At 45.6% G+C, this 27100-nt stretch overlaps 1 protein-coding gene across 1 annotated transcript in view; it reads right to left on the reverse strand.

Annotated features, from left to right (window-relative positions):
• Window positions 1–27100, reverse strand: part of LOC107192658 (basement membrane-specific heparan sulfate proteoglycan core protein) — a 75098-nt gene that overhangs the window by 7683 nt on the left and 40315 nt on the right. Inside the window, exons 6-34 of the mRNA XM_015581973.1 lie at window positions 25726–25842; window positions 24092–24205; window positions 23779–23892; window positions 22228–22335; window positions 18914–21583; window positions 15966–16115; window positions 15129–15278; window positions 14608–14718; window positions 13655–13768; window positions 8796–8903; window positions 8548–8688; window positions 6191–6301; window positions 5972–6116; window positions 5823–5878; window positions 5683–5697; window positions 4904–5131; window positions 4700–4837; window positions 4382–4627; window positions 3428–4319; window positions 3230–3354; window positions 2983–3160; window positions 2695–2905; window positions 2345–2485; window positions 1982–2275; window positions 1714–1916; window positions 1408–1633; window positions 967–1337; window positions 616–898; window positions 116–548 (exon numbers count right to left, since the gene is read on the reverse strand). Of these exons, the coding sequence (XP_015437459.1) occupies window positions 116–548; window positions 616–898; window positions 967–1337; window positions 1408–1633; window positions 1714–1916; window positions 1982–2275; window positions 2345–2485; window positions 2695–2905; window positions 2983–3160; window positions 3230–3354; window positions 3428–4319; window positions 4382–4627; window positions 4700–4837; window positions 4904–5131; window positions 5683–5697; window positions 5823–5878; window positions 5972–6116; window positions 6191–6301; window positions 8548–8688; window positions 8796–8903; window positions 13655–13768; window positions 14608–14718; window positions 15129–15278; window positions 15966–16115; window positions 18914–21583; window positions 22228–22335; window positions 23779–23892; window positions 24092–24205; window positions 25726–25842 (8193 nt within the window). The remainder of the gene's footprint in view (window positions 1–115; window positions 549–615; window positions 899–966; window positions 1338–1407; window positions 1634–1713; window positions 1917–1981; window positions 2276–2344; window positions 2486–2694; window positions 2906–2982; window positions 3161–3229; window positions 3355–3427; window positions 4320–4381; window positions 4628–4699; window positions 4838–4903; window positions 5132–5682; window positions 5698–5822; window positions 5879–5971; window positions 6117–6190; window positions 6302–8547; window positions 8689–8795; window positions 8904–13654; window positions 13769–14607; window positions 14719–15128; window positions 15279–15965; window positions 16116–18913; window positions 21584–22227; window positions 22336–23778; window positions 23893–24091; window positions 24206–25725; window positions 25843–27100) is intronic.

Consider the following 27100-nt stretch of genomic DNA (forward strand, 5'->3'; position numbering starts at 1 on the left):
AATCTTTGGTCAATTAAATTCAATATCTTTAAGGTCATTGGAGACCTGGTAGCTGCTTAGTGGGAATAGTTTTCAGCTTCTTTGGAAAGTCTTTATACGTTTACAGGCTACATACCGGTGTCTTGGCAATATTGGCCTGTGTATCCAGATAGACAGTGGCATTTCACATGGCCAGTCCTGCTGATCTCGCAGCTCTCCTCGTTCTTATTGCAAGGGCATAGGTTGCAGGAGCCTAGGTAGCTGACTGTTCGATCATTGGTGTCCCTGTAGTAACCTCTCGCGCAGGATTCACATGACGTTCCTGTGTAGCCAGTTGGGCAGCGACATACTTCTACGTGGACTGCTCTTCTGCTTCCTGCCACTTCCACTGCCGTGTCTAAACTGATGTCGCTGATATACGTAGCCGTCATTCTTTCACTGTGAGAGGCTCTGACTAGGATAGCTTCTAGGTTAGAAAGTACAGTCATGAGGTCGACGCGTGAGGCCACTCGTGGTCCTTCTGTGGTCAGACGTTTCCATTCCGTTTCCCTTAGAGGAACGGTGTACGTCTGAAAAATATCAAACTGATTTAGACATTTGAATCCCAGAAGACAATTAAGAACCCCAGACACATACCAATGGCAAATCAGGTTGTATCTCCTTAGGATTCGTCCAGAACAACGTAATCCCGTTTCCAATCAGAATTATGTCCTGATCCTTGTAGCTCTGGGCACCAGGGTACGCGGTGATCTGTTGAGTAAGTGTCAGATTGCCACCGTAGCTCTTCACCTTGTTCCCAGTGAACACAGCCGGCAGGGACCAGAAGAGCCTACGGCCTCGACTGTCGGGGTAACGGTAACCGATCTCATTCATGGCAATGTTTAATTCAAAACCGTCGTCGATCACCTCGCGTCTTGTCCTGTGGATAATATAGATTTCTCAGTACTCTACACAGGTTCAAATTCATTGGACCTTGGAGACACTCACGGGTCAGTGAGGGTGAAGCCGTGCTGAGAGTCATAGACCCAGACAGGTATCTGCTGCACATAGAGCGAGCTCTCGTGACATTGATTAGTGACACCGCTGCAATAACACTCGCTACAACCGTCAGGATTCTCCGCAGACAGGCCAAACGTCGATGGTCGACATCTGTTGCACTCTGGACCCTCCACGTTCCGTTTGCAGTCGCATCGATCCCCGATGCAGAAGCTACTACGCGAACCAGCCGGGTTGCAGTTGCACGTGGGTGGTCTTGGGTTTCTGTACACGCAATCCTGGGGGGTTCCTCGGGTGGCATCACCCTCGTATCCGGGCTCGCAGACCTCGCAGAACTCGCCGGTGGTGTAGTGGGCGCAATTCTGGAAGGATGACGCGAGTCAGAAAAGTTCAAGGTTGTCGTTTTTCATAAACGATGAAGGGTTAGGTTACCTCGCATGATCCAGTGTCAGGATTGCACTGGGTGGAGTGGCCGTTGCAGTTGCAAGGCTCACAGATACCCAGATAGAGTCCCTCGTTTGCTCTGGTGTATCCGACATCGCAATCCTCGCAGGACAGACCCTTATATCCAGCAGGGCAACTACATTCTTCCACTTCCACTGCTCGAGATCTTCCTGTATTGTACTTATCCGCTATGTCCAGGGACACCAGGGACAATCTGAGCGAACGAGAAACAAGTATTCAAGACAAAACAGTCCAGTTATCGCCATCACTGTTATAAAGGATTTAACTACTTACGCGGCCTCGTTGGTGTGAGTAGTATAGGTAGCCTTGATCCTGACCGCCCTAATGTCAGCTAGGGCCATTAACAAGTGTTCCCTGTCGGCTTGAGTCCCATCGGTGCGTTGCCAATATTGTTCCAATAACGGAACAGTGAATGTTTGGGGAGAGTTTGCTTCAGGGGATTCCCGAGAGAAGTAGAGTAAGTTGATGTCGTTGGCCTGTGGGATAATCATCAAGCGTCGTTAAGCAGCGTTGAATTGGCAAATGTTGTAGAAGCACTTACGCTGATCAGTTCAACATCGGCAGCGTTGTTCCTCGAGCTCTGGCCACCAGGCGATGGGACATAGCGAACGGTGTACGTAAGATTGCCACCGTACGAAGTGATCTGATTGCCCAAGAAGATGTTAGGCAGTTGCCAATAGTAAACGTCGTTGTTTCCACGATTCGGGAAATCATTGTAAACTATTTCTCTGGACAGTGTGTCCAAACGGATGCCTTCGACGAGGGGTAACGCGTCAGGCGTCTTCAGCTCGACGAGGGAGAAGTCTCTGATGGAGTTGGTGAAGGACACTCGAATCTATAAGGCATCGTGTTCGCATGATTCACGAGGTTTACAAGATATTTCAACTGTAATTAAGGTACTCACGTCGCTTCTGTACCAGTTGGACGACACGCATTTGTTACTGATGCCCATGCAGAAGCAGCCGATACAGCCGAATTGATTCTTCGAAGCAAGGTTGAATGTGTTCGCCTTACATTGGTTGCAAGTGATGCCCGTCGCGTATTGCTGCAATAAAATATGTTCAACGGATAGGTAACAATATTTATCTAGCAAAAATCCTATCGTACAGTAGTTCCTACGTTCCGTACTTACTTCATGTTTCCAAAAGTGAATAACAGCATTGAAAGCACATCGAATATGTTATACAACCTTACTTTTTAATCTTACCGGCATTTTCTAATGATTAAATAATCTCCTTGCACAAAGTTCAGTACCTTGCATCGACACTGTCCAGTGTGGGGATCTACGATCAAACTGAGACTACCGTCAGGATCGCACTGCCGTAACGGGACACACATGTCCCCGGGTATAAGAGGATTGCCTTGGTATCCAACGTCGCACTGTTGGCATCTACGTCCAATGTATCCAGGCGGACAGTCACAAGTGGGCTGACCGTCCGAGCCAAGGTGGCAAGTTCGGGCGAATCTGTTACGAGGCAATTACAAAACCATTGTCGGATATTCGTCGATCTTCCGAACTATTTTTACCGGAGTGTCGCTTACTGATTGGATGGATTGGTGAGCGGACAAGGGCAAACTTGACACTGGATGTTCCTCGAGGGATCTCCATAGTATCCCGGAGCACAAGGTCCTTCGTCTCGGTAGCACTGACCCAGCCAGGGACCACTTTCTCGTCTTAGGTATCCAGGAGCACACTGCTCGCACGATAGGCCGGTATAACCTGGACAATTATTATCGCATATATTAACCACTGGGTCGCATACTAACCAGGCTACACTGGTTCACATACCGGAAGGACACTGGCACTCCTCCACGTAAGAAGCAGACCCGAGGCCAGTGTTCCTCACGTCAGCAGTGTCCATCACGATATTAGTGATTTGAAGGTCCAGGTAGGGAGAATCATCGTACTGTGCTCTGTAAATTGGATTTACCATCGGTTACAAGGAACAACTTTATACAATGAATTTTACACGGTACAAGAACATACTTGATCAGAATGTTGTCCACTCTAGCGAGAGTCATCATGATGTCCTCCCTGGTCGCAGGTATCTCGTTGTATCCCTGTTTCTTGTACCATTCGCCATGGAAGAACCTGACAGATTCCTCAGTGTCATAGCGAGGCACCACCTCTTTACCTCTGTGAACCAGCACATAGTTGTTTCCAGTGAGAATCACCGACGGGGCCGAGTTGCGTATACCGGTGCCGTTGTATCGTACTCTGTACTTCAGATAGCCACCGTAAGACTTCAATTGGCTGTCATGGTAGCTCTCAGGCAGAGCGAAATAGGGAACCTTCTCGTCGGCTCTGCCCCTGGACAACTCGTTGGACAATGCCTCGGTTCCATATAGATGGACACCATCTCGACCCAGACCTCTGACCTCGGCGAACTGATTGCCAATGTCACTGACTATTTGAATACTCGGTTCTTGTTCGACAAGCACGAATCTATGACGATCAAAGGGCGGGGGGATCTGATAAGTGAAGAGGTTCGCGCTACGACACTCGGTGGCCACACCGAAACAGAAACAAGAGATGCATTCCTCCACGGTCCTGGCCTCGGAGTTGAACATCCCCTTGGGACAGATGTCCCGAGGCTTCTCCACCATCACTATAGCGTCAGGCACCGCAAACACGAAGCCAGCGCCGTTCAAAGCCTCGCAAGAGTAGGCTCCTTGGTCCTCGACCTGAATGTCGGGACAGGTTAGGACTCCCGTGCCGTTTATCGATGTCATGGTACACTTAGGAGGTATATGGCCCCAGTTCAGACGCCAGTTGATCTCCGGAGTGGGCACACCGATCGCTGTACAGGTGATCACCAGGACTGCTCCTATTTCCAAGGTGATCATCGGAGGAGGCGGTTTGATTATGTACACGGGGGCTGAAAAATAGGTACTCCGGTAAACTAAAGGTATTACTTAGTGAGATGTACTAAACACTTACAGCATCCTATCTCATCACTGCCGTCGATGCAATCTTTCTCCAAGTCACAGTGGTAGCTTTTCGGTATACATTGACCGCTGGCACAGGCGAACTCTGTGAACCGACAAGGAGAGCCTGGTCGGTTAGGTGTGCAGTTCTCTTCGTCACTTCCATCTGCGCAATCTTTGTCACCGTCGCAACGCCACAGTTTGCTCACGCACTGAGTGTTGTTACAGCGATATTCGTTGGGCTCGCAACCATGAGGACCTATTGTCATACAGATTTTGAACGAGGGCAACAAAAAAATATGGAACCAAACGGAAGTGAACTGTAACTCACTGCAACGCATTTCATCTGATCCATCGGTACAGTCCAGCCTACCGTTGCACACGTACGATTTGGGGATACAGTCGCCATTGCTACACGTGGCTTCGTCGTATTGGCACGTGTGAGGTCTGTTGGTTGCTGGTTGTTCGACTGAAACGAAGATTCACTTGTTAGTACATTGGACTGCAAGTTCTGATTCATTAATGTGGTACATACACTTTTCTACAGACAGATGCACTGTCACTTGTTGGCCAGCTGTGGACGGAGCCCAACCAACAGCCTCGCAGATGTAGGGTCCAGCGTGGTCCAGCTGAATGTTTGGAATCTCGAGACGTCCATTGACGTCTTGACTGCCAGATGGTAAAGGTAGATTGTTCCCACGGAGCCAACGCACCCTGGCACGCAACGGACCCTCGTCACGACATTGGAAGACAACTTCGCGACCTGATCACCGGGGAAAGAAACTGTATTTACCAGAAGTGACTTCTTCATATTGGTGTAGCGTTATGATGTATTATTTGTACTGATATTATTGTAACGCTGGCGTTGCTTGTGTTAACGTAGATGTTCAGTGTTTAGTGTAATTAAAAAACGTTAATGTGAAGTGGTGTCATGTGTTCTGATACTTCAATTTGAACAAATGAATCATGCTATGTATGTATAGAATCTCGAAACGGTATTTCTTTAAAAGTATAGTTCATTATTCTCTGTTTGTTTTCGTTGTCCCGTTCATGCACAACAAATACCCAAAACGTTACCCTCAGCGTAACCTGTATTATACATATTAAATGACATTAAGCCCTTTACAGACACAATATTCGAAGACTCCATCCGAAACATTTTTGAGTAAATAAAATGATATTTTTACATTCCACGATCCTCCCGAATTAACAATGAGACATTCTACGATGAAATGGACAAGATATTAATCATGTTCTTTTACTTTGCAATATTCCATACAGCATTATTTGCGAGTGTTTCTCAAAAAATCTTACCTTGCTTCGCCGGGTCTGGCCAAGGCAAGAAAAATAACGAGATTTTTTATTAATAATATACAGTTTAATCGACAGGTTTTGTGCTTGATAGAATAATTTCGTTTTCCAATCATTTCTAGTAATTAATTGATTACACTTACTTTCTTTTATCACTTGCTCACTGGGATATGTCTTCAAGTTCAGGTGGGATGGTTCTCTAGGTGGATCTAAGAAAACAGATAAGGGTTACTGTCAACCGATCTGAATGGAAAACAAACCGCAGAACTTTTAACGTTACGGTATTATCCACTCACAGCAATTTTCTTCGTCCGATCTGTCCCTACACTCCGGCACTCCATTGCAGACTGAAGATTGAGGGACACAATCCTTGTCTCTGGTACACATGATATAACCAGCAGGACAACGTCCTGGCATAGGATGGATGCCCGGTCGATCTAGCGAAATAAATACAAAAACCTTAACATGAAATAACCTGTGACAGTATAGTATACGCATATTAAACACCTACCACATTCTTCAGGCTCGTCGGATCCATCGGTGCAGTCGATGTAACCGTTACACTTTTGTTCAGATCTGACGCATTCTCCATTCGCGCACTGGAACTGGTCCTTTCCACATCCTAAAATAATAGTCCACATTGTAGAATGTCAAATTTGATTTAATATATGCGATGAAATCACCATATATATCTGTCAAAAAAATGTAAACGAGGTATAAGTATATGTCAACCAGTCATGGAATCAAGAGAGGAGTCTATTGTTACTGCTAAAACAGTTGTCTAAGGGTTTATATGGGACATCAAGGGTACCTAGAACTAAGAATGTCAGTAAAATGAATAACTGCACAGAGAAATAATTGAGGATCAATACTAATTGTAAGTAAATTTGTGTTAAAGACATAATTATAGAATATCCTTGGGTTTCTCTGTGCATTCAGTATAAATGTATACAACACTTTCTACTATCATCTACAATACCTACATATTTGTAACAACAGACAGTTCACCAAGAAGGAACGCCAGGAATGACATGCTAAAAGACAAACAATTCAGTTGTCAGGGTGTCCTTTCTTTTTTTTATTTCTACAAGGTAAATGAACCTACTGGTCACATGCTATGGCTAACTATGTACATCTACAAACATGGATCAGGCAGAAGATGCACTATTGTTCACAGATGTGACCTGAACAAGTACTCAAGTCTCTACTCGAGCAACCTAAACACCGTCTAGTCGGTTGCTAACACAGACTGAAAGAAAATGCAGATCCCAGAGAATCTGTGGCATCCAGAATTCAAAAGCAGACAATGAAAAGGGACAGCTGGTCTTAAAATATTACTGACAATGAGTTCCCTTAAGGGAGAACACAGAAATACATGTCTGATTTCAAGAATCCAAGAGACAAAATTAATGGGAAATATTGGGATGGCCAAAACGTTCCCGCAATAACGTTCCACAATAATCAAATGTGAAGTGTTCAATCGACATAAATTGGGCTGAATTGCACGAATATTCCAAATATCGGAAGCCAAGCGCGGGAAACCGTTTTCGTCAACTTGATTATATCAACCGGCTTATATAAAAACCGCGGGAACTTTTTCGGCCAATTGAAATTGCATTTGTCAGAGACAAAAGTAAGTGCGATTAGGGGGATGGACGCCATCAGATCTTCAAGGTCTACCGATGTAATCTAACCGAAGCAATACTGTTCGTCGGTAAAGTCGCGGCAATCGTAGAAATGGTCGCAGTGGTGGGTTTCAGGTATGCAAGTGCCATCGGCACAAACAAAATCACCCGGAGCACAACTCCTTCGTGTGCTCAGATTAGCCGGCATCTGATAGTCCGGCCTGTAACCGTTGCCAGCCTGGTTCTCGTGGGTCAGGCTGTCCGGATGCCCCCTCGAGGAGGTTCTATCCGCATTTCTACCTAGAAGTAACCGTAACTGAACCAGCTTTGCCTGCCAACGGGTCTAGAAATTTATTTTTCGTTTTTGTCTTTCTTTAGATCCTCGACACATCTTTGGAATATCTTCTGGACGGGAGGAGTTACTTACTTTTTCATAGTCTCTGGGGCTGAACAATCTCTAGTTAAACGACGTGTTGCAATTTGGGTGCGTTAGACTGATGGCAGAGGGTTCAAAAAGGTACTGTGACGTTCTTCGTAACAGAAAAACTCTGTTCTTAATTTATAGATAAGGCTATTACCCCGGAATATTCTGTAATTTTTTTGGTGATATTCTCGACAAATTAGGGTGCGTCTGCTAGCAGTCTAAAGTGCAGTCGGTGCACATAGAAAATCGGTGCAACACAGTAATCTGTTGCCTCTAGCGGGTGTGCACGCTTGCGTCACAGCCAAACATTGCGTATGCACCTGGTGCTTTGCGTGATCTAATGGATCAAAGGTGCAAGGTCGAGTGGTTCGCGGTATTTACAGAGAGAGACAGAGAGAGAGAGAGAGAGAGAGAGAGAGGGGGGGAGGGGGAGAGAAAGAGAGAGGGAGAGAGAATGAGAGCGGTCGAAGTCAGACGTTTCCCAGATAGTTCCCCTGTTCTGAGTGAACCGTTTAGGATCTGATGAGACCTTGTACATATACAATGGAGCCAGAAAGGGCAGTTTAAGCAATTTAGAGGTCTGCAAAGTGGTCATCAGAAGACTCAGAACAAGTTACACTTCTGGGTCATGTGTATGGGAGATGATGTGCTATATGTATCATATCTTTATGAAGTGCCTAATTCTTGAATGTATATTCTAAATATTATAATATAGAATCATCCCTGCGAGACGTAGCTAGTAGTACAAGTCGACGCATGAATCTCGCAGTAGATTCATCCACTTCAGGCTAAGCCAGCTTCCTTCGATTTCTAGCTCACCTCGGTGACAATTCGCCTCGTCGTCCTCGTGAGGGCAGTCTATACGTCTGTCACAGACGGCTGACTGAGGAATGCAACTTCCATCGCGACAGGTGAACTCATCGTGGCGGCATCTTGTTGACGGCGGTTGTGTGGTGCTCTCTCCAGTTTCCGCTGTAATTGAAATCGTTCGTTACTAATCCGATATTATCACTGTTCAATCTTGTGCCAAGGTAATTCGGTAATTTCCTAAGATAAAGTGATCTTACGGCAGTCACGTTCGTCGCTGCCGTCCAAGCAATCTGGGTTGTTGTCGCAGAAGAAGTCCTTGTTGATGCACACGTGGTTGTCGCATGGCCGTTGTCCGTTCGGACACTCTGAAAAATCATGCAAGCATCAACCAATAGAAGCGACCAGATGCGAGCAGAGACCAAAAGACAGCCCACAGAAGAGAGAAAATTCGGGGCAGTGTACACGCTTCCTGGCTGTTTCTTCGAGTTCCACGGACTATACGAAGAAGGATCGACACACGTTTTAGGAGACTGGTGTTTCGACCGATTTTCCACGGTTTAACGGGCTGAATTAAAGGAGACGATAGAGCGGTTGAATAAGTGGCCGCGATAATTAAACGATCGATAGATCGACCCACGTGGGACCAGGACAGGGGATAAGACCGAGCTTGTCGAACAAACAGCGTGCACACTGCCGGATGTCATGCGACTTTTAAAGAGGAAAACACGGATCCCAAGATGTACATTCGGTCGTAGACAAACAGAATTGGAATACCAATTTAGAACACTCTTCGCGACTAGGGGTATGCAAAGAACAGAGTCCGCAAGTATAGTAAACCATCGATGAGTGGTCGAAGCCTCCTTGCCACTGAGTGTTCAAACGTCATCCCCATCACTGGGCGAATTACACTCATCGATGATTTACTGTAATATCTTACTCGTCTACATTTTTTACCTTTAAATCGACATTAATCGATAGGTGGTCGATCGAGTTTTTTCAATTATTATCCGAATAGAGTGTAGGTCCGCGTAAGGCTTAGATACTTACTTGTGAACTGTCAGTAAATGAAATTGAATGTTAAAAAATTGATAGTTCTATTATCCGACCAGTTACATGTACACCTGTTAATTCAGATACCGGAGGCTCTACTGTACTAGCGAAAAGTTTTCTGTTTGCAGGCTACCAAATATGTTAGCGCAGTTCCCCGAAATCTGAGGCAGAAGTGCGTATAATTCGTTACCATTATCTGGCTACACGTCACACGACGATTAATCGCGGCTAGGATCTCGCGCGTCGATAATGAGCATTACGCCCAAAGGCGTCTGGGGGCGCGAGCGATTGGTATTCCAATATACCGAAGAGGAACGCCGCACCACTCTATTGGAAGAGTAGTAAGTACCGAAAATTCTACAACCTCCGCGATAACTCCCGCGTGAATTACGTCCCCCCTGGGGGAGGGAGACGTTTGTATTAGTACTTTGCCCTCGAAAAGCTACGAACGTTTAACGTACGGTATCGGGCGGATAGATCTTAAGCAGAAGGCGGTGTGCCCCGTAAATCTAAGATTATTAATACGGTTCAACTCAGAGTAATAGAGAGAGAGAGATACAGATAGAATTGAGAGAAACGTATCTGTGGGTCGCGAGGAGCTCGATTCACCGTGGTACAGGAAAGTCTCGTTAACTGCTCGAGCAATTCTTATTACACAATTTTCGACCTTCGTAAATCTTGTGCTACAAAATACCTGAAAAGGAACAGAGTATTTATCGAGAATTTACTGTAAAACCATCTTTCTCTCGAGCTTCTCGAATCCAAAGAAACTAATGATTCCTGGTAACCTGTGCGTACAATCTTCAAATAATTCGTGCCGCTCCGATTGTAAGATGCTCTGCTACGAGCGGCACGAATTAAACGCGCGGTCGCGCCGAAATGATTCTTGCCAACCATCACGCATCGTCACCTGGCAAGAATTATTCGAGCACCACCGTGCACAAAAAAAAGGAAGAGAGAGAGAGAGAGAGAGAGAGAGAGAGAGAGAGAGAGAGAGAGAGAGAGAGAGAGAGATTCATCTGGATCGTGCGTTGTGCAGAGGGATTTCATTTTTTCAATAAAAGATCGTAGTCAACGGCAGATCGTGAAAGGATACACATACAAGTGAAAATACCTAGTGTAACATATCAAATCTCAGGCAACCTGTGCTGAAAGAAGAAAGACAGAGGGGTGTAGATACAGAGGAAGAGAGAAAAATCGAGCACAAAAATAGAGTATATTATGGGTTTAGGAACAATTCCAGAGTACCAAAATTCAGTGAAAAGAATTGTTTTAGGAAGGAAGGGACACGCTGAAACATAACAAAGACAGTCGTTTTGAGCAGGTTGAAAAATCGAGGCTGTCCAGTTGCATTCTTCCGTGTTCAATTGAATCGATTAACTGTTTAATTAATGCAGCTCACAAAATAAGGGAAAGGCGTTTGGAACGGAGTGGAGTCCGCTTTTGCTCCTGGGCTTACACATCTCTCGCAAATTATACGGACGAAAATAACCCAAGTAGGTCGAGGATCCTGATGAAATTTCTCTAGACGAAATAATAGCAACAATAATACCCACAAGATAAATTATGGTCGTGTGTCTTCGCGGTGATTAACCCTTTTACCATATTAATGCATCGTATATTATATGTATATCGTGATATATTTATGTCAGTCGATACCAGAGTGAAATTCTAGCCAAAAATATAGAACCAAGTCTTCTTTTTTCTTGTTGCTTTCTCTCCCATAGGGACTCGCGGCTCACTTCTACGAGAAAAACGACTTCAAAGTCGGTCGAGGGCGAGCGAGCGAGCGCGCACGCTCTCGCTGGGAGCCGCTTCAGGGGGCTCTTAAAAATTAAAAAAAAATCCTGCCTCCGCGAATTTCAATGAAGACACCGGCATTATAATGTAGAATTCATTACACCCTGCTCAGAATACAACACGTCTAAATTCACAAAAAAAAAAAAAAACTATATAAATCGGGGGTCAATTCAAATTCAAACACTTTCCATAACTTGTGACTGTATACAATAGAATTCTATCGACCTATCTGTTTTAGCTCTGAATTCAAGCTAATCGAGAAATAGTACGATTGTTTTCGAAGGAAATTCACTTTTCAAACGAGAGATTCTAAGGTGACTACTTCGTGCGACCGTATTTGCCTTCTATTTATGAGGAAAAAATGTGCAGTCGCGTTAGGAATTTTAGCAAAAGGATTGGTTCTCATATTTCTACGGGGCTTTCGTTCGATATTTCAAAGTGTGGAACCCCTTTGTTTGGAACATTACGATGCTTCATTTTGCGAATTGCAACTGGACACCTTCGATATGTTTGGAGAAAGCTTGTGTCGGTCGTCAAAATCGAGCACAACAGCGAATGGTTCTCGCGCGAACACACGGTCGATACAATGACGAAACGAGATTAACGGCTCTCGTGCGTCTGGCCGAACGAAGCTGGTTCTCGCATTAGTTACAGCTTCTTAATTGCCGCCTTGCAGACCAACGCGCGCGCGAGCAGGAGAACCGACTCGAGAGCGCGGCTCCCCCTCGTCGGTGTGTAAGTGACTAGCTGACTCGCTATCCCAAAGCGAGCCGCGTACGCATCGATTTCCATTCCGTTGGCTTCCTCCTCGTTTTTCACGCTCGGGCTCGTTCCCGCGGCCATACGTAGTCCCCGACTATGTGCCACCGATTTTTATGGGGAAGACGTTCCAACGATAAATAAACGCGGCGAAGAAGTCGCTTAGAATTCCCCTTCTATTCGGCTCAGAGATCTAGGTAGTAATCTCAAAGACTATAGTCTCAGAAGTAGTAGTTTTTCAGAGGCAGTACAATCAGAAATAGTAATTTCATAGATAGTACCCCTCAAAGATAGTAGCCTACAAGGACAGTAAGTAGCCCTCAAAGATAGTAGTCCTGAATGACAGTAAGCTCAGCGATAGTAGCCCCAACGTCTCCTACACCTAGCTGGATCTCTGTTTGGGGATGACATTTATTCCCATCAAATCTATATCCCCGAGTAATTCAAGATTCTCGTTTGATAGTGATTTTAATGTTGACTTTTCAATTCAAGTGACTTCTTCCTCGCTGATTGCGTGTTCCTGCCTGAACAAGATTACCAAGGAATCCAACCGGAAATGAATGCGTATACGGAGTGTCAGAATTCCCAGTCGGAAGAGAAGGAGGAGGAATCCCTCGGTATTGGAAGAAGGCTCGGACCGTGGATTCCCCGGATTATTCTATTAGCAGCCCCCACTCTTTTCATGCGATTCTACTACAAAGACCAGGTTGTTTTCAAATCGAAATACGTCGAAACTCGTAACGGGAACGATTCGTCAGCCCCTGTGTTAAAGTCGATCAGAGGTAATTACGTGTGTAGAGAGAGAGAGCGAGAGAGAGAGAGAGAGAGAGAGACAGAGAGAGGGGGGAGGAAGCTGCAACAGTGGGTGAAACAAACAGACAGATACACAGAGAAGAGATCGTCGAGAGTGAAACGAGAATATGACTCTTCACGTAATTGTCTCCCCTGAGGAAAATTTCCTCGAGCCTTTATCTGTTAAATCTTGTATAATATTTCGTTCCTGACCCATCAGAAGCTTTAATTTAATCAATCAGAACTGAGATCTATGCTGAAGGTCTATTAACTCCTAACATAAATCCTTCATCAATGCTAATCTATTTTTTAGATCATTCTGTCTTCAAGATTGCTGACGTTTCAAGATCGAAATACAGTGTTCCATCGATTATTGTCAAGAATTCGAGTCCGTGTCGCGATAAGTGTCTAACAGGAGAAATTTTTGCAGTCCGAGCATTGGCAACAAAAGTGTGGTGGGGGGCAACAATGTATGCGCTTGATAGGTTCCACCACCACACCCCCCAGTAGAGGGGATGACACCCTGACAAAAATTGTGTAGTAGTCTGCAGAACCAGTTAGACAGTGATTGACGGAATACTGTACTCTTCAGGATTAACCGACCTTCGGTTCAGAGAAGAATCTCGAGGACAATTTGTCCCTCAGAGGATAGAAACCGTCGATTCGTAATGAACAGTACCGGAAGCGACCGTGTTCAGCTCGGACTCCAAGATATGGCAATCGATCTCGTCCGAGCCGTCCAGGCAATGCGGCCGACCGTCGCAACGTCTGTTGCTGTTGAGGCACAGCCCGTCGTTGCATCGAAACGTTCCAGCCGGACATTCGTTCACTACAACGTGATCCCTAAATGGCTGGGTGGTTCTCCATCTTGGCGGCGTGCAAGTGATCGGGAATCAGGAGGACGAAAAATGGCCTTCTCGACCGGGTACACATCGTCCCTTTCAGCATTTTCGGTGTTTCATTTCGTATGATCATTTATAAATTGTGCATCGATGATTTTCAATCGCTGAAAGGGACGAACGACACGGTCGCCACCCTTGCCTTAGGCTACCTTGCGTGCACGTTGGTCCGTAAAATCACAGGGTGTTAAAGGGTTACTTACAGAATTCGGTCCGAGTTGTCGAGAGACCAGAAAAACATGCGGTTTCAACGTGCAATCGAACCATACACATGCAACATGAAGCATATTTCTGGATGTATAATTGAGCTTGAATTGACAACAGAAAGGTTCACTGGGATTTATTGATTAGTTTCTAGTGGATTGAGATGCTTGGAACGAACCTTGACGAGGGAATGCGATTATATTGTAGACAGAGTTAGTTTGTAAGAGAGATGCATCGCGTGTGTGCTGAGAATTTTCGGTGAAAATGTCGTATGAGGATTAGTGGAATGAGTGGGGAGACCGATGTTAATGATATCTGTCGTGAGAAGTTTGTCAAACGTCGTCAAACAGCGTCAAAAATTGTCAAACATCGTCGTCGAACGATGCAGAACACAGTGAAACTTTGTCAAAGGACGTCGAATACAGTGAAACTTCGTCAAACAACGTCAAACTCGAGCAGAACGTCGTCAAACAATATCGTTTCGTGTCGTAAGAAGACACAAGAGGGCGGTAGGCCAATTTTCGTAATCTGAGGGATTCTGGAAAGGGTTGGGACACATAGTTACCACATCGATCCTCGTCAGACCCGTCAGCACACTGGATTATGCCATCGCATCTCTCGTTTTCCGGCAAACACTCACCACTGGCGCATTTCCATTCGGCCGGAGTGCAGACCCCTTGGCGGTACGAACACGTGTAAAGCACACGAAGAAAGCGTTAACGTGGCGGGTATGACTGGCTCATGATGAGCAGGAGTTTTGGTACGGCGTGTGGGTCACTCAGAAATGTCGTATGTCAAAATTATACGTGTCAGACTATCCAGATTTTGAGGAGTCTAGATTAATCGCTGTACAGACTCGAATTAGTCCTACTATTGAACTTTATTACGTTTGAGTTTGATCAGGTTTCAAGTAGATTAAGTCAAAACCTGGATAGGTGCAAATTCGAATTTTCAAGAATGAGTTTTCCTATCACATTTTCTGGTCTACTTAGTACATCTGTTCCAATAGATCTATATGTGTAAATATGTTCTTGCGAAGACTGTATATTCCGAATGACCCAAGAGTGCCATGAATCAAGCTCTTACCACAACCACGCTCGTCACTGCCATCGAGACAGTCGAAGATATTGTCGCATTTGCGTCGCAGTAGAACACACTTGCCGTCGTCGCAACGCATTTCGGTACTGGGATCGCATTCCCTCGGGTTCTCGGTTGCCCAACCTGGCCAAGGCAGGCCTGGACGGTACACAAACAAACAAGGCGTTGCAAACTACTCGAAACGAAGCGACTTTAGCAGGGGACAAACAACGAGGGACAGGAACCGCTACGCTGATTTGCGTTCTGAACCCTTCAAGTTCCTTCTTAAACTCATCAAAATAATACTTTTTTTAATTAATTAAAGGGTTTCATAACAGCGCAGCGACGTGGTCCCTGTTTCCGAAGTGCTGGGCAAACAAAACAAGTTTTTTACCTAGATGGGCGTCAGACTCGTGCAGAAAGCTGAGCACAGAGGAAGAGGAGTCGAATACAGTCGAAAGCAGACTTACGAAACGTATACAAGAAAGTGAGGGAAGTGTCAACCTGAGAAGAAAGTTCTCAAGGTTCGACCAAGTTTGAAGCTGATCCGTATGCCATGTTTGTTCAAACATATTCAAACATTCTCGAATACCTTCAAACTTCGTTAAACTGATCTTCGCATTTTTGAAGGAACGTTACACTCATGTTGACAATCCCCTACTGATCGATAAACGCACCCCTGGTGTACGGAACTATAAGAAAAAAATATTTAAGATCGATTGCACCCTTTTTAGCAATAATTTTTTTCTTTTCTTCTAGACGATACACAGGATTCCGTTCATCAGGGGTCGACGCGAAATTGTTGAAAGAAACAATTCAAATGAAAGAGGGGATAAAAAGGCGTACTGGTAGGCTGAGTGACGTGTGTAGTGGTTTCGTGAACGCAATCTTCATCGCTCTGATCTGGACAGTCCGGATGGCCGTCGCACCTGTAGACACCCTCGATGCACTTGTTCCCGGTCAGGCATTTGAACTGCGTGGGCGTGCATTCCCGTTCTGTTTTGTTGTTGTTGTTGTTTTTTTTTTTTAAGTGTTGCGGTCGTTTGTGTCGCAGCGGGAATATATACGAGCAGAGAACACACATTTATGTACAGTGACGTCGACGATGAACGCTGTTCGGGAAGCGGATGATAATCTTCTTAGGGGGCAGGAGCAGGCTTGTCTCTGACCACTGGAGAAGGACTCGTCCATTTCAAAGACTTCTAAGTTTAAGGATTCATCCACTTCAGAGATTTTGTAAGCTTGTAGCTTAAAATTTGTGACCTTTTTTTTTCATTATTAACCAGCAGTTAAACTACTATCATTTAGGTCTTCGATAAAAATTTTCTCTTGAATGCTAGAGTTCTGTTGCTCATAAACACGGAATATCGAGTGGTTTCTTCTTCGGTAGTTGATCCTGCCCCCCAATTGGGAAAACTAGATTTTGATATTCAAGGGTTTTGATTTCTTTACTATTCCTCTCAGGATTCTGTTTCTGTGAGGGCATCACGAAAGCTGGAAGCTCGAACAACTAAAGCGTTCGATGAACAATAGTATGTAAAGCTGTTGCTTGTCACGAATTAGGGAGCTGTATCCAAAGGGCGCAAGTTAGAGGGTTATGTTGACAGTTAATTGATTCACTGGTTCGATACTATTAATCTAAAGGACAGTTTCTTGAACAATGGGACACAGGAATCTGTATATATTTATATATATATGTATATATATATATGCAATCGATGATAAATTTGAGGGATGAGGTTCAAGTTTTGTAAAGCCATTACTGAACAGATATAGTATCAACGATGAAAGCTCTAAAATTTGGTTCCATCACGTTTCTATTTCAGTGGTAGGGCCAGTAATTGGTCAGACTCGAAATAAAACATTAGTGACTATTTCCAGATGTTTCTAGGACCTACTGGTACCAGATAGACACGTCGATCTTCATTCGACCAAAATAAGTCGGGTGAAATTGATATCCCTTGTGACAATTAAGTTTCAACGATCAACGATAAGTCAGACATCAAGTACTTCTTCTGGAGCTTTCATCGTTTTTTCATCACAATCTGTCCTGTGAACAGGGCCACAGGGTAGATTCATGGTGTCAGGATTATTTTAGCAAGCAGAAGCAAGGACCATCAACTTCAAGGATTCTCTTAGCATTTTCATCGAAAGCAGATCACAAAATTGTAGAACAAGTCTCGAGTAATTTTAACGTGATTCCTCGACGTTGATGGATCCAAGACGGAAACGTAAGTGTTTATATACCGCAGTGAAGCTCGTCTTCTGCCCTCGGGCAGTCGTCGAATCCGTCGCAGACCGAGCTTTTCGATATGCAAGAGCCGTCGCTGCAGGTGAAGTCCATAGTAGGGCACGGGGCCAAATCTACAGGGGGCGCCACCGGCAAAAACAAACAGCCTGTTTTCTCAACCCTTAGCCCCCGCCCCCGCCCCCCCCCAGGTCCCTGCCTAGGCCCTGGTTCTTTCAGGATTTTTTTTACCCAAGAGAACCGAGGCCCGGACACAGATTGTTATGTACAGAAGCTGCCCCGTCGTGGGACACATTTAAAGCGACACGCGACGCTGATACACTGAAAGCAGTTTGTTACGGTGAATGATATGGTACGGCTGTGGGCCCGCGACATATCCTTCGAGCCTTCTCGGCCGATCGTCGAAGGGACCGCTGACTGGAAGACCTGGTAATGATCGGTCAAACATTTTCAAACACCTTCAAATACCTTCTAACTTCATCAAACAGATCTTAAAACACCTGTCAAATTTCATCGAACGTCTTGAAACTGGTTCAGAATTAAACTAGACTTCTAAAAGATGTATTACTCTTATTCTGGCAATTCCCATTGGCCAATAATAATCTTGGATTAAATTTTCTAGACGGGACTATCATCTTTCAAGACAAGGTCACCAATTTCAGTCAAGATCAAAGGATCGTCTACGAGAATATCCGCGGCCCACAGCGGACGACTCCTCGACCAGACATACGCGGATTAAAAAGGGTGGAGACTTTTTACAACGGGGATTCCTGTCGAAGCTGACTAACACTTAAAGCAATCCGGAGAAGCCCCTCTCCGTAGGCGAGTACGGAATAATTCCGTTGGGTTTATGTACAGTGTGTTCGGTATTCGAGTGAACGTGTTGTGTCCGTTCGCGGCTAGGCTAAGTGCCGTTTTCAAAGATGAAACGGAAAACGACTCTCCTTCAACTGTCTGCCGTGTTTTGTTTGGAGACCAAACACAGTTCCAGATTAGACCTGAATGACGTGATCCCACTGGACAGAGTGGATTTATTGATCATAAACCAACGTCACATTAATCCCTCGTACACTGAACAGCAGTCCACTGGCTACTTCTGGAGAATAACAACTACTTGGCTCTACTTCCCTCCCATTCACGAACAATTACGTCTACAATTCTGGCATTGTGTTTATTTCTAAGCCCAGAGATCCTAAAAACTGGCCCATTTCTAAGAACAGAAAATATCTAAACTCGTGAATGGTCAGGAAATCGTCACCTGTCTCCAGAAAATTCTAAAATACCCTACGTTTACACACAAGTGTCCTTCCAAGGCGGTTTGTACAGCACAGATGGACGTCACACAAAGGTAGAAATCGTTTCGAACACACACATCTTCTTCACGGACTGATGTGGTCACGTGGAAGCCACCGATTTGTACAGCATCGTCTTTAAGCCCAGACGTTCTACCCCAGTATTCCTCGTCTCCATTGGTAGCAGACGGTCTGAGGTTCCCACGAAGCAAGAAGATAATCTCTAGAGTACAGAAGCCCAGTTGTTTCGCTACCTTTCTCCCCGCAATCCGCCTCGTCTGAACCGTCCTCGCAGTTCCTGACGTCATCACAGACCAAAGTGTTGCTGATACATCTCCACCCATCGCAGAGGAACTGATACTCCTCGCAGCTGGCACTGGTCCTGTTCAGCTTGCCGTACTCCCGCCTGGTGCTGTAGTAATAGTCACAGTCCATCTCATCAGTGATATCCTTGCAGTCCACGAAACCATCGCAAACCTTGATCTCCGGAACGCAGAGATCCTGGTCGCAGAGGTGCTGATTATCCTCGCAAATTTGAGCCTCGGTGGTCGGAGCCAGCTTCTTGGATCCTCCGTTTATGAAGGTGTACTCCTCCACGAAATCGATAGTGGACGATCTACTAGCTGTCACGTCTAAATTCTGAGTAGCTGACTGCTCAATGCTGTCCTCTTCGCAGTCCTCCTTCGAGGCTGGGTCTAAGTGGAACTTCCAGCCGAACCAGCCACCTTCTGTAGTGGTACTTGGACCCTTCTTGCAATTTCTGGTCACAGATGCGACGATAGTGAAATCGGTGACCTCCTCGCTAGAGGATGTTGTCCCCTGGTCAGTTTGCTTCTCTTCGATGTCTGTGATCTCTTTATAGGAGGACTCATCGAAAGTATCTTGTGTGGAGAAATAAGGAGTCGTTGGGTCCCACAGAGTGGATTGAACGTCGGGATCGGTCCAACTGCGATTCTGTTCCCATAATGTCTCCTGAACGCTCACAGTGGTGTCCTCTTGTATGGGCGTGCTGAGAGGATTATTCGTGGTATTCGTGCGTTTGTTCTTCTTCTCTTTATTTGTCTTGTTCTTCTTCCCTTTATTTGTCTTGTTCTTCCTCTCCTTTTTCTTACCACGATTCGATCTGCCTTTGCCAGGTCCTTTCGGCTTCTTTCTGCTGGTCTCGGTGATCAGCTCCACCAAATCTGTGGACTCTGTCGTTCTGATCACTCCGGGGCTCGGCTGCCAGGTGTGCATCGTCTCTTTCAATACTGGATCAAATACCTCTGTTGCTTCGTTAGGATCCAGTTCGAGATCGGTACAGTTCACCTTGTCCAAGAATCCATTGAACGTGGTATCATCTTCTGTTGAGTTGATCAAGCCTGTGTCTACCTTCTCATCGACGGCTACCTTGGAATTCTTCCTCCTTTCTTGCTCGTGCATTTTCTTCAAGAGTTCAGCGCACTTCGAGGTGCACGTGTACAGCTTCTCATGAAAGGTCTGATCATTGGACACCGAGGGATTCGTGGGAACTTCGTTCGAGAGCCTATCTCCACTCAGAAGATTGAGGTTCACCTTAGAATTGTATGCTGTACTCTCGAACAATACGTTCTCCAACTCGGCGTTCGTTTTGTTGGCTACCTGGTCGTCGTCTGGAGTTACGGAAACAGTTATGGCAGACGGTGTCACCTTCCCCTCCAAGTATTTGTCGTAGTATTTGGCGAACTTGCCGTTTATCTTTGCTTTGTAGCCGTAGATGACTTTTATGCTGCCTGAGTCCCCTTCAGTCACCCTGCTGGAAACACCGTCCAGTGTTTCTGTCGAGAAAGTCACTTCTTCAGGATCTGGTTGTGTAATTTCCGAAAGAATGTTGGTCTCGAAGTCTTCATCCAGATCTTCTTTCGAGGATCCTGTGACATTAGATGCATCTAGGGTGGTATCCTGTTCATCTGGACTGACAAGTGTGGTTTGCTCTTCAGGTATGGTCGTCAGATCTTCTTCGTAGTTCCTTTCGGTGAACTGTGTGGTTTGAGATGCCTCGGTTACATGCCACGTTCTCGTTTTTCCTTCAGGTGTGGCGGTACTCTTTAAGGTCTCCTCGGTGTTCGACGAAGAAATCATACGTTGTTCTTCGTGTCCTTCTGTAGCCTCAATGATCTCGTTGATATTAGACTTCCTGTTTTCTGTCGTCTTGAGTTTCTCCTCATAGTCACCTGCAGTTTCTGGCGCAGTTTCTGCTTTGCTCATTTGTTTGTCAACAGTTTTATCCCCTTTGGTACCATTCTCTGATGAATCCAAGCCAAGTGACGAAGAAACAATACTAGCTGTGGTCGAGGTGGTGACTCTCGACGTGGTCAACTTCTTCAGGTGCTTTTCAAAGTATTTCTGGTACCTCGAGAGATGCTTCTCAGTCGTATTCTCATTCATGGTCGACACAGCGTAGGTAGTATCCTGATGTGGCAAACGAAAGGTGGTCACCACAGTATCCAAGATCGATGGATCAGTGCTCGAATCGTTCCTGGGGTTCTTCCTCTTCCCGTGCTTCCTTCTTTTCTTTTTCCTCATTAGCTCCTTGGTCTCCCCTTCGGTGGAGTTCCCAGATTTCTTCAAAGTATTCTCACGATTCTTTGATCTCGAAGTTCTACTCAAATGGCCAGGTCGTCGATCGATCGATATCGATCTCCTCGATTCCTGCATCATTTCAGGAAAAGCCTCCTCGATCGAGTTCCCGATGACGTTGTCGTTCTTAATGAAAAAACCTCGAGGACCCTGATCGATCCTCCTCAAGGACGAATCCCGTTCGACCTCGTTCCTCCAGGCTGGTTCCTTCTTTTTTGAAGACTCCACCGATTCGATTCTCATTCTGTCGACTCTCTTTTGGTAGATTTCATGTTTCTTCGTCCAGAATCGTTCGTCGTTGTACATGTTCTTCCACGATACTTTCTCTAGGATGACGATGATCGCGATGAACGGTTAGCGAGATAGGAAAAACGATGGAAACAGCCGTATCATCGCGGCGTGAATCCTGATATTTCGTAGGTTTGTCGACGAGTGGAGGAAGAAGAAAGGCTGGAACAAGGCTCGAAGAGAAGACATTTGGAACGAATTGGCTTGTTCTGACCGAAGAATCTGGTTCTCGGTGTAAATCGATTATAGTGTAATAAATGAATAACCCTGTATAGCGTAAGCTATTTGTAGATCACTCTTACCTAGTATTTGTTATACTTTTATTCTATTCTATTTTTACTCTATATACTTTATTCTAAATTGATTCTTCTTTTTCTTTGCTTCCTGCACCTTTCCTCTTCCTCCTCCTCCTCATCCTCCTCCTCAACGTTGTGCCTTAGATTTAGGGATCATCCCCAGGATCTTGCCCCGTTATATTCGAGATTACAGACCAGGAAATCACTATCGTTCCAAAACACGATCAATAAATTCCTGATAATTTTCGAATTAGTTAACGATCGCTCTCTGGCCAAGCAGCTCGACCGTCCGTTTCCCGCCGCGTTTAAAAGTCTATCAACGAATGTGTCGGTGTAGGTGTAAGTGTAAATGGGTACGGGTAGGTAGCGTGAAATGGCATAATTACCGCAATCCCTCTCGTCAGAGCCATCGGAGCACTCCTCCACGCCGTTGCACTGCAACTCGTAACCGATGCACCGGCCGTCCGTGCAGCGAAACTCGGCTACTCCGCAACCTGCTTCCACACACCACACTCATGCACATTTAACCCTTCAACTGACCGTCTCCTGCGGCGGAGATACACGATTGTCTCATTCAGAAATCGAGAAATGAGTGACTCTTTATGGTTTCTCAGAGGTGAAGGTAGTTGCAACCGGTTGCACGTGGTTTGAGGATCTTTCAGGCATTCTACACTTCGGTTAAAATCAGTTTTGGTATCGATCTGGTAGGGTGAAATGGTTACACGTGGTTTGACAATGTTCGAAACACTCTGCTTTGAAATTTATCAGAAGATACAGGAGGTAACGAGGGGTTGGAGTAGAGTTTAGCAATGTTTGTAGGAGGTGAAACCAGTTGTACGTAGTTCGAACAAGTTTGTAGCTCGAAGTTTTAACGTTAAATAGCGTTAAAGGGTTAAAAGTGCAACAAAGCCGGCTTTCCGTCAGCTCCCTGTTTTGCAAATAGAGCACGCGGTATCGGCTTACGACTCAAGCGTCCCTATTGGCGTGTGCCTTTCCCTGTGATTCGATGAACTATTTCCATGAATGAAGCAACGGTAGCGGGGATCAATGAAATGATTCGCGACCTTCCATGGCAATGAGTAACCTGATTTAGGATTGAATCTCCTCGAGTGTATTCCTTTAATAATTTTTATCGCACACGATCACCGAAAACATTTAAAACAAAAAAAAACATTCGAAGAGATTCGGGCCTCGAGATGACCGCCAAACGGAAGGGGGAGGGAAGAGTAACTCGTTGAGGATGATTTTAAGGGTGGAAAATTTGGCGAAGCGTGCCATGGCGGAAAATTGCACGGAGGGAGAGGGAGATGTTCGGTCAGCATGGAAAATTGTAGATCGAACACGTTGACGAAAACCGTACCAGCAGATATCTTCCTGTTGGATACTTTAGTGGCGGAAGGGGTACGGAAACGCATCGAAGCGTATCACGAGCATCCTTGAAACTAGGATGAATCTCCAGCGTTCGTTGAGCTGTCGAGGGATGGAATTGGACCACGTGAACAATGTTCTTCATCTTTGAGCAATATATAATGTCTCCAAAAAAAAAAAACAACGAAATCAAAGAAATCTGGACAGTCGAATAGGACAAGGGAGAATTGTTAACAAGCTTAAAAAAAAAAAAAAAAAATAAAAAAAAAAGGGTAAAGGATAGAATGCTTATCCAGTGATCGATGTCAGAATTCTCTCGACAACTTCACGAACACTGGACCAATCCTCATCAACGAGGGTCGCCGCCTAAAGCAACTTGTTGCTCTCATAATAAGGGAATTCAGACGTTCGTCGCCGGCCCATTAGGTCAAAGTGTTCCAGAGCTGTAAATCCTCGGGGCTGCTCGCCCCAACATTGAGGCTAGGCTACCGAGGGTAAAGTTTCACCTGTTTCTTGGGAATAATCAAAGTAATATTCCTTAAACGAGACGAGCAGAATAGGCGACTTACCGCACTGGCTCTCGTCTTCGCCGTTGCGACAGTCTATCACGTGGTTGCATCTTTTGTCTATGCTCAGACAGGTGCCGTCCAGACACCGGAACTGGTCACCACTGCAGGTAGTCACTGAAAAAACGCGAATAGTGTCGCGTTAAAAACGGATCCAATTTACTGGGTATCTTCGCAACTAACGAACACTGCTTTGAGATATAAAATATAATTTTCAGAAAAAAAAAACGTTAAGTAATCCGAATGAACAACAGAAATAATTAAAGAAAATTGAAAAGGAGGATATTAACGTAAAAATAAAAAAATAAAATGATACCGTTGCAATTGTACTCGTCAGAATGATCAGGACAGTCCAAACGGCCGTCGCATCTCGCGTTCTTGCTGACGCAATTTCCGCTCGCGCACTCGAATTCGTCCGGCCGGCAGCGTGCTGTGCTCGTCGGGAGAAAACAAAACGGAACGATCAACGGAAATCCCACGGTCGTGAAAGTAAATTACGAACTTAAAGAGGAAGGGGGAACGACGACGGAGGCGGCAAGGCGCAACGATTTAAACCTCGAATGGGGACTTCGGTCGCGACAATCTGGGTGAAATTCACGGAATTAACGAAAACGTTTTCATGCGCGATTCATAGTTTACATAAATTCTATTACCGCATTGAATGAATTTCCATTGTTCCGTTAATGGAAAGAAATGACGTTTTCCAATTACTGTTTTTTCGCGGTAGAAATCGGTGGAACAGTGTTATGACCGAGGTGAGATAGAAACGAGCACTAAGGGAATACGGAGAACCGAGCAGTTAGGAAGTAATCGAACGTCGAGCGTTATGGAAATACCGAGAATCGAGTACTTAGGGAATACTCTATGGGAATAATCGCAGCTCGAGCACTATGGGAATAACAAAGACCCGAGGAGTATGGGAAACTTTAGTCAAAAGTATTGCAAAACCTTCGAAAGTCAATCTGAGCGGTCGCCGGCGGCGAAACGAAGCGGGGCAAGGCTCGTTCACAGTGGATAATTAGGCAGTCGGACGATCGTAATGAATCGGATTAATCGCGCCTCGCCTTCGACGTGGAAAGGGAGAACGGAGACGGAGGACACAGAAGGAACGAACGACTCTCCGAACTCTCGGTGCGGCGCGGCGTGCCGTGCGATTAATTACTTGAGAAACAAGCGACCATTATCGGGGCGTAAGCGTTATACATCCTTCGACGGGCGAGCGATTACTCGGCCGAATAACCACGCGACTAACCCCCCACTCCGTCCCACTGAAATCGAATCCAACGATTTTCCATGCTTTCCTGCCTCGGAGGACAAACTTGATGTACAAGGTGTTCCATTTCGTATTCGACTCAAAGACTTCACTTCATTTGTATTTCTTCTTTCGGTTAGACTTTGGACACTGGGTATATAGGCTCAATGGAAAATTATCAATTTTGTCCCAATTTACAAATGAGACACCTTGTATACAGTCGAGTTAATAGGCCTGGTTAGATCTTTTCACCGTGGCAAAATTAGTTCCAGTCGCGTCTATCCTTCGGCCAGGCTGTAATCTTTCGAGCGGGGTTTTAAGCGAGGTACACACGCGGGATACTTCAGGATCCACGTGTCACGGGAGAAAGTAATTTCCCGCCCACGGGAACGTGGGCTCTTGCCGAGAGTCCAGTTGCGCGTATAATCTTGTACTCAGAACTAGTTGCGTGGTGGGTACAGGAAACCGTTTGAATATCTGACCAACGACTGTCGATCGAACATACCGCTTTGGTACAGCTAGATGGAAGGTAAAGGAAAGGGTGGAGCGTTGCAAAGCACGCGAAATCGAGAAATCGAGAAATCAAGCATTATTTTTTTTTGTCATTCCCATGCTTTGCAGCCACCGTGCTCCTCCAGTTAAGAAACACGGGATGGATCTCCTCGAGGTCCTTCCTATTTAGCGAATTAGTCCCGTACTCATGTTTAGGCAATTCGCCTCATCCATCCCACCATTGCAATCCACGAAACCGTCGCAGCGTTTCGACAGCTTCAAACAATAGCCTGGCGTGCATTCGAATTCGTCATCTGTACAGGCTGGAAGAATCGATACAACATTCGATTGGGTTGCTTAGCTGTGCGAGAAAACGATACACATACAACGATGATCTACCGTCGATCGAGCGGACCTCACGTAGAACAGAGCAGAGAAGAAAGAAAGTAATTGCTGAAAGTGCACTGATAGCGAGGTTGAACGTCGATACAGGACACGTACAATTTACCTTCTACGAATTGAACAGAACGATTTCGTATGAAGAAAGTAGTATGGTACTTGAGACACTTGATGAGAGAGACGGAAAAAATGGCCCAGACATGTTGGTTCGGTAGACACATTAATCACAGGAAATACATTGACAGCGTTGAACGTATACTGATACAGGACAAATACTGATCTTTTAGAGGCAAGACAGAACAAATGTGCGTGGTACAGGGGTTACCGTGACATTTCATCGGAGAAGCAGCATAAATGGCTCCAGGCGTACATAGTTGGTTCGACAGGCAACACGCGCATTAATCCACAGAAATTGTAAATACAAACTGCGAAGACGATGTACGTGTGTTTGATTTACAAACGTAATAATCCTCAAGGAGCCGCCTCGTGGAACAGGTTCGTATGAAAGAAATCGCAAGTTACCGCGCGAAATCTGGGGGGAGAAACGGTCCCGACGCGTTGGTCCGGAATCGAGCTGGAGTCTACCGAGCGTCCACATCGATAGTTTATATACGGTGCTCGATTTCGTCCCTGTGGCATGTTCCTTGAACAGTTGCTTCCTTTTCAGATGGGAGAAACGGATCTCCAGGATGCTTGGCGCAGATTTACGAGAGGAACCGTCCACTTCCGGTACGAGGAACGGCCCTCGGTGGTATCGACGACCGGATGTCGGACTGTGTTCCGGTTCGAACGGGTAGGGTTAAAGAAGAAACTGGTGAATGAAAGAAAAGCGAGTCGTGGGGAATTAATTAGCGAGGCAGGACGAAGGAGCACGTGAACCCCATTAATTAACACGCACTCGGGGAAATTTCGCGGAAGAGATTATAAATGAACAAGGAGTTACGAGGGGTGATGGGGAGGGGAACAACTCACGGGGGCTCTAATTTACGGCAGCAATTAGCTAACGATCGAGAGGATGGACGACTCTTCGGACCTAGTGCACTCGAAAGAATGAACAGAAGCGCGGGCCCGGAAGCTCTCCCCCGTGTGCGCCTTCCGTGCCTGGAATTCTACGCGAGTTGTTACGCTTCGACGTTTGCCTTCTCGAGGAAATTCCTGGAGACGTGACACGAGAATGTACAC

The sequence above is a fragment of the Dufourea novaeangliae genome, unplaced genomic scaffold, assembly GCF_001272555.1.
Source record: "Dufourea novaeangliae isolate 0120121106 unplaced genomic scaffold, ASM127255v1 scaffold392, whole genome shotgun sequence".
NCBI lineage: Eukaryota > Metazoa > Arthropoda > Insecta > Hymenoptera > Halictidae > Dufourea > Dufourea novaeangliae.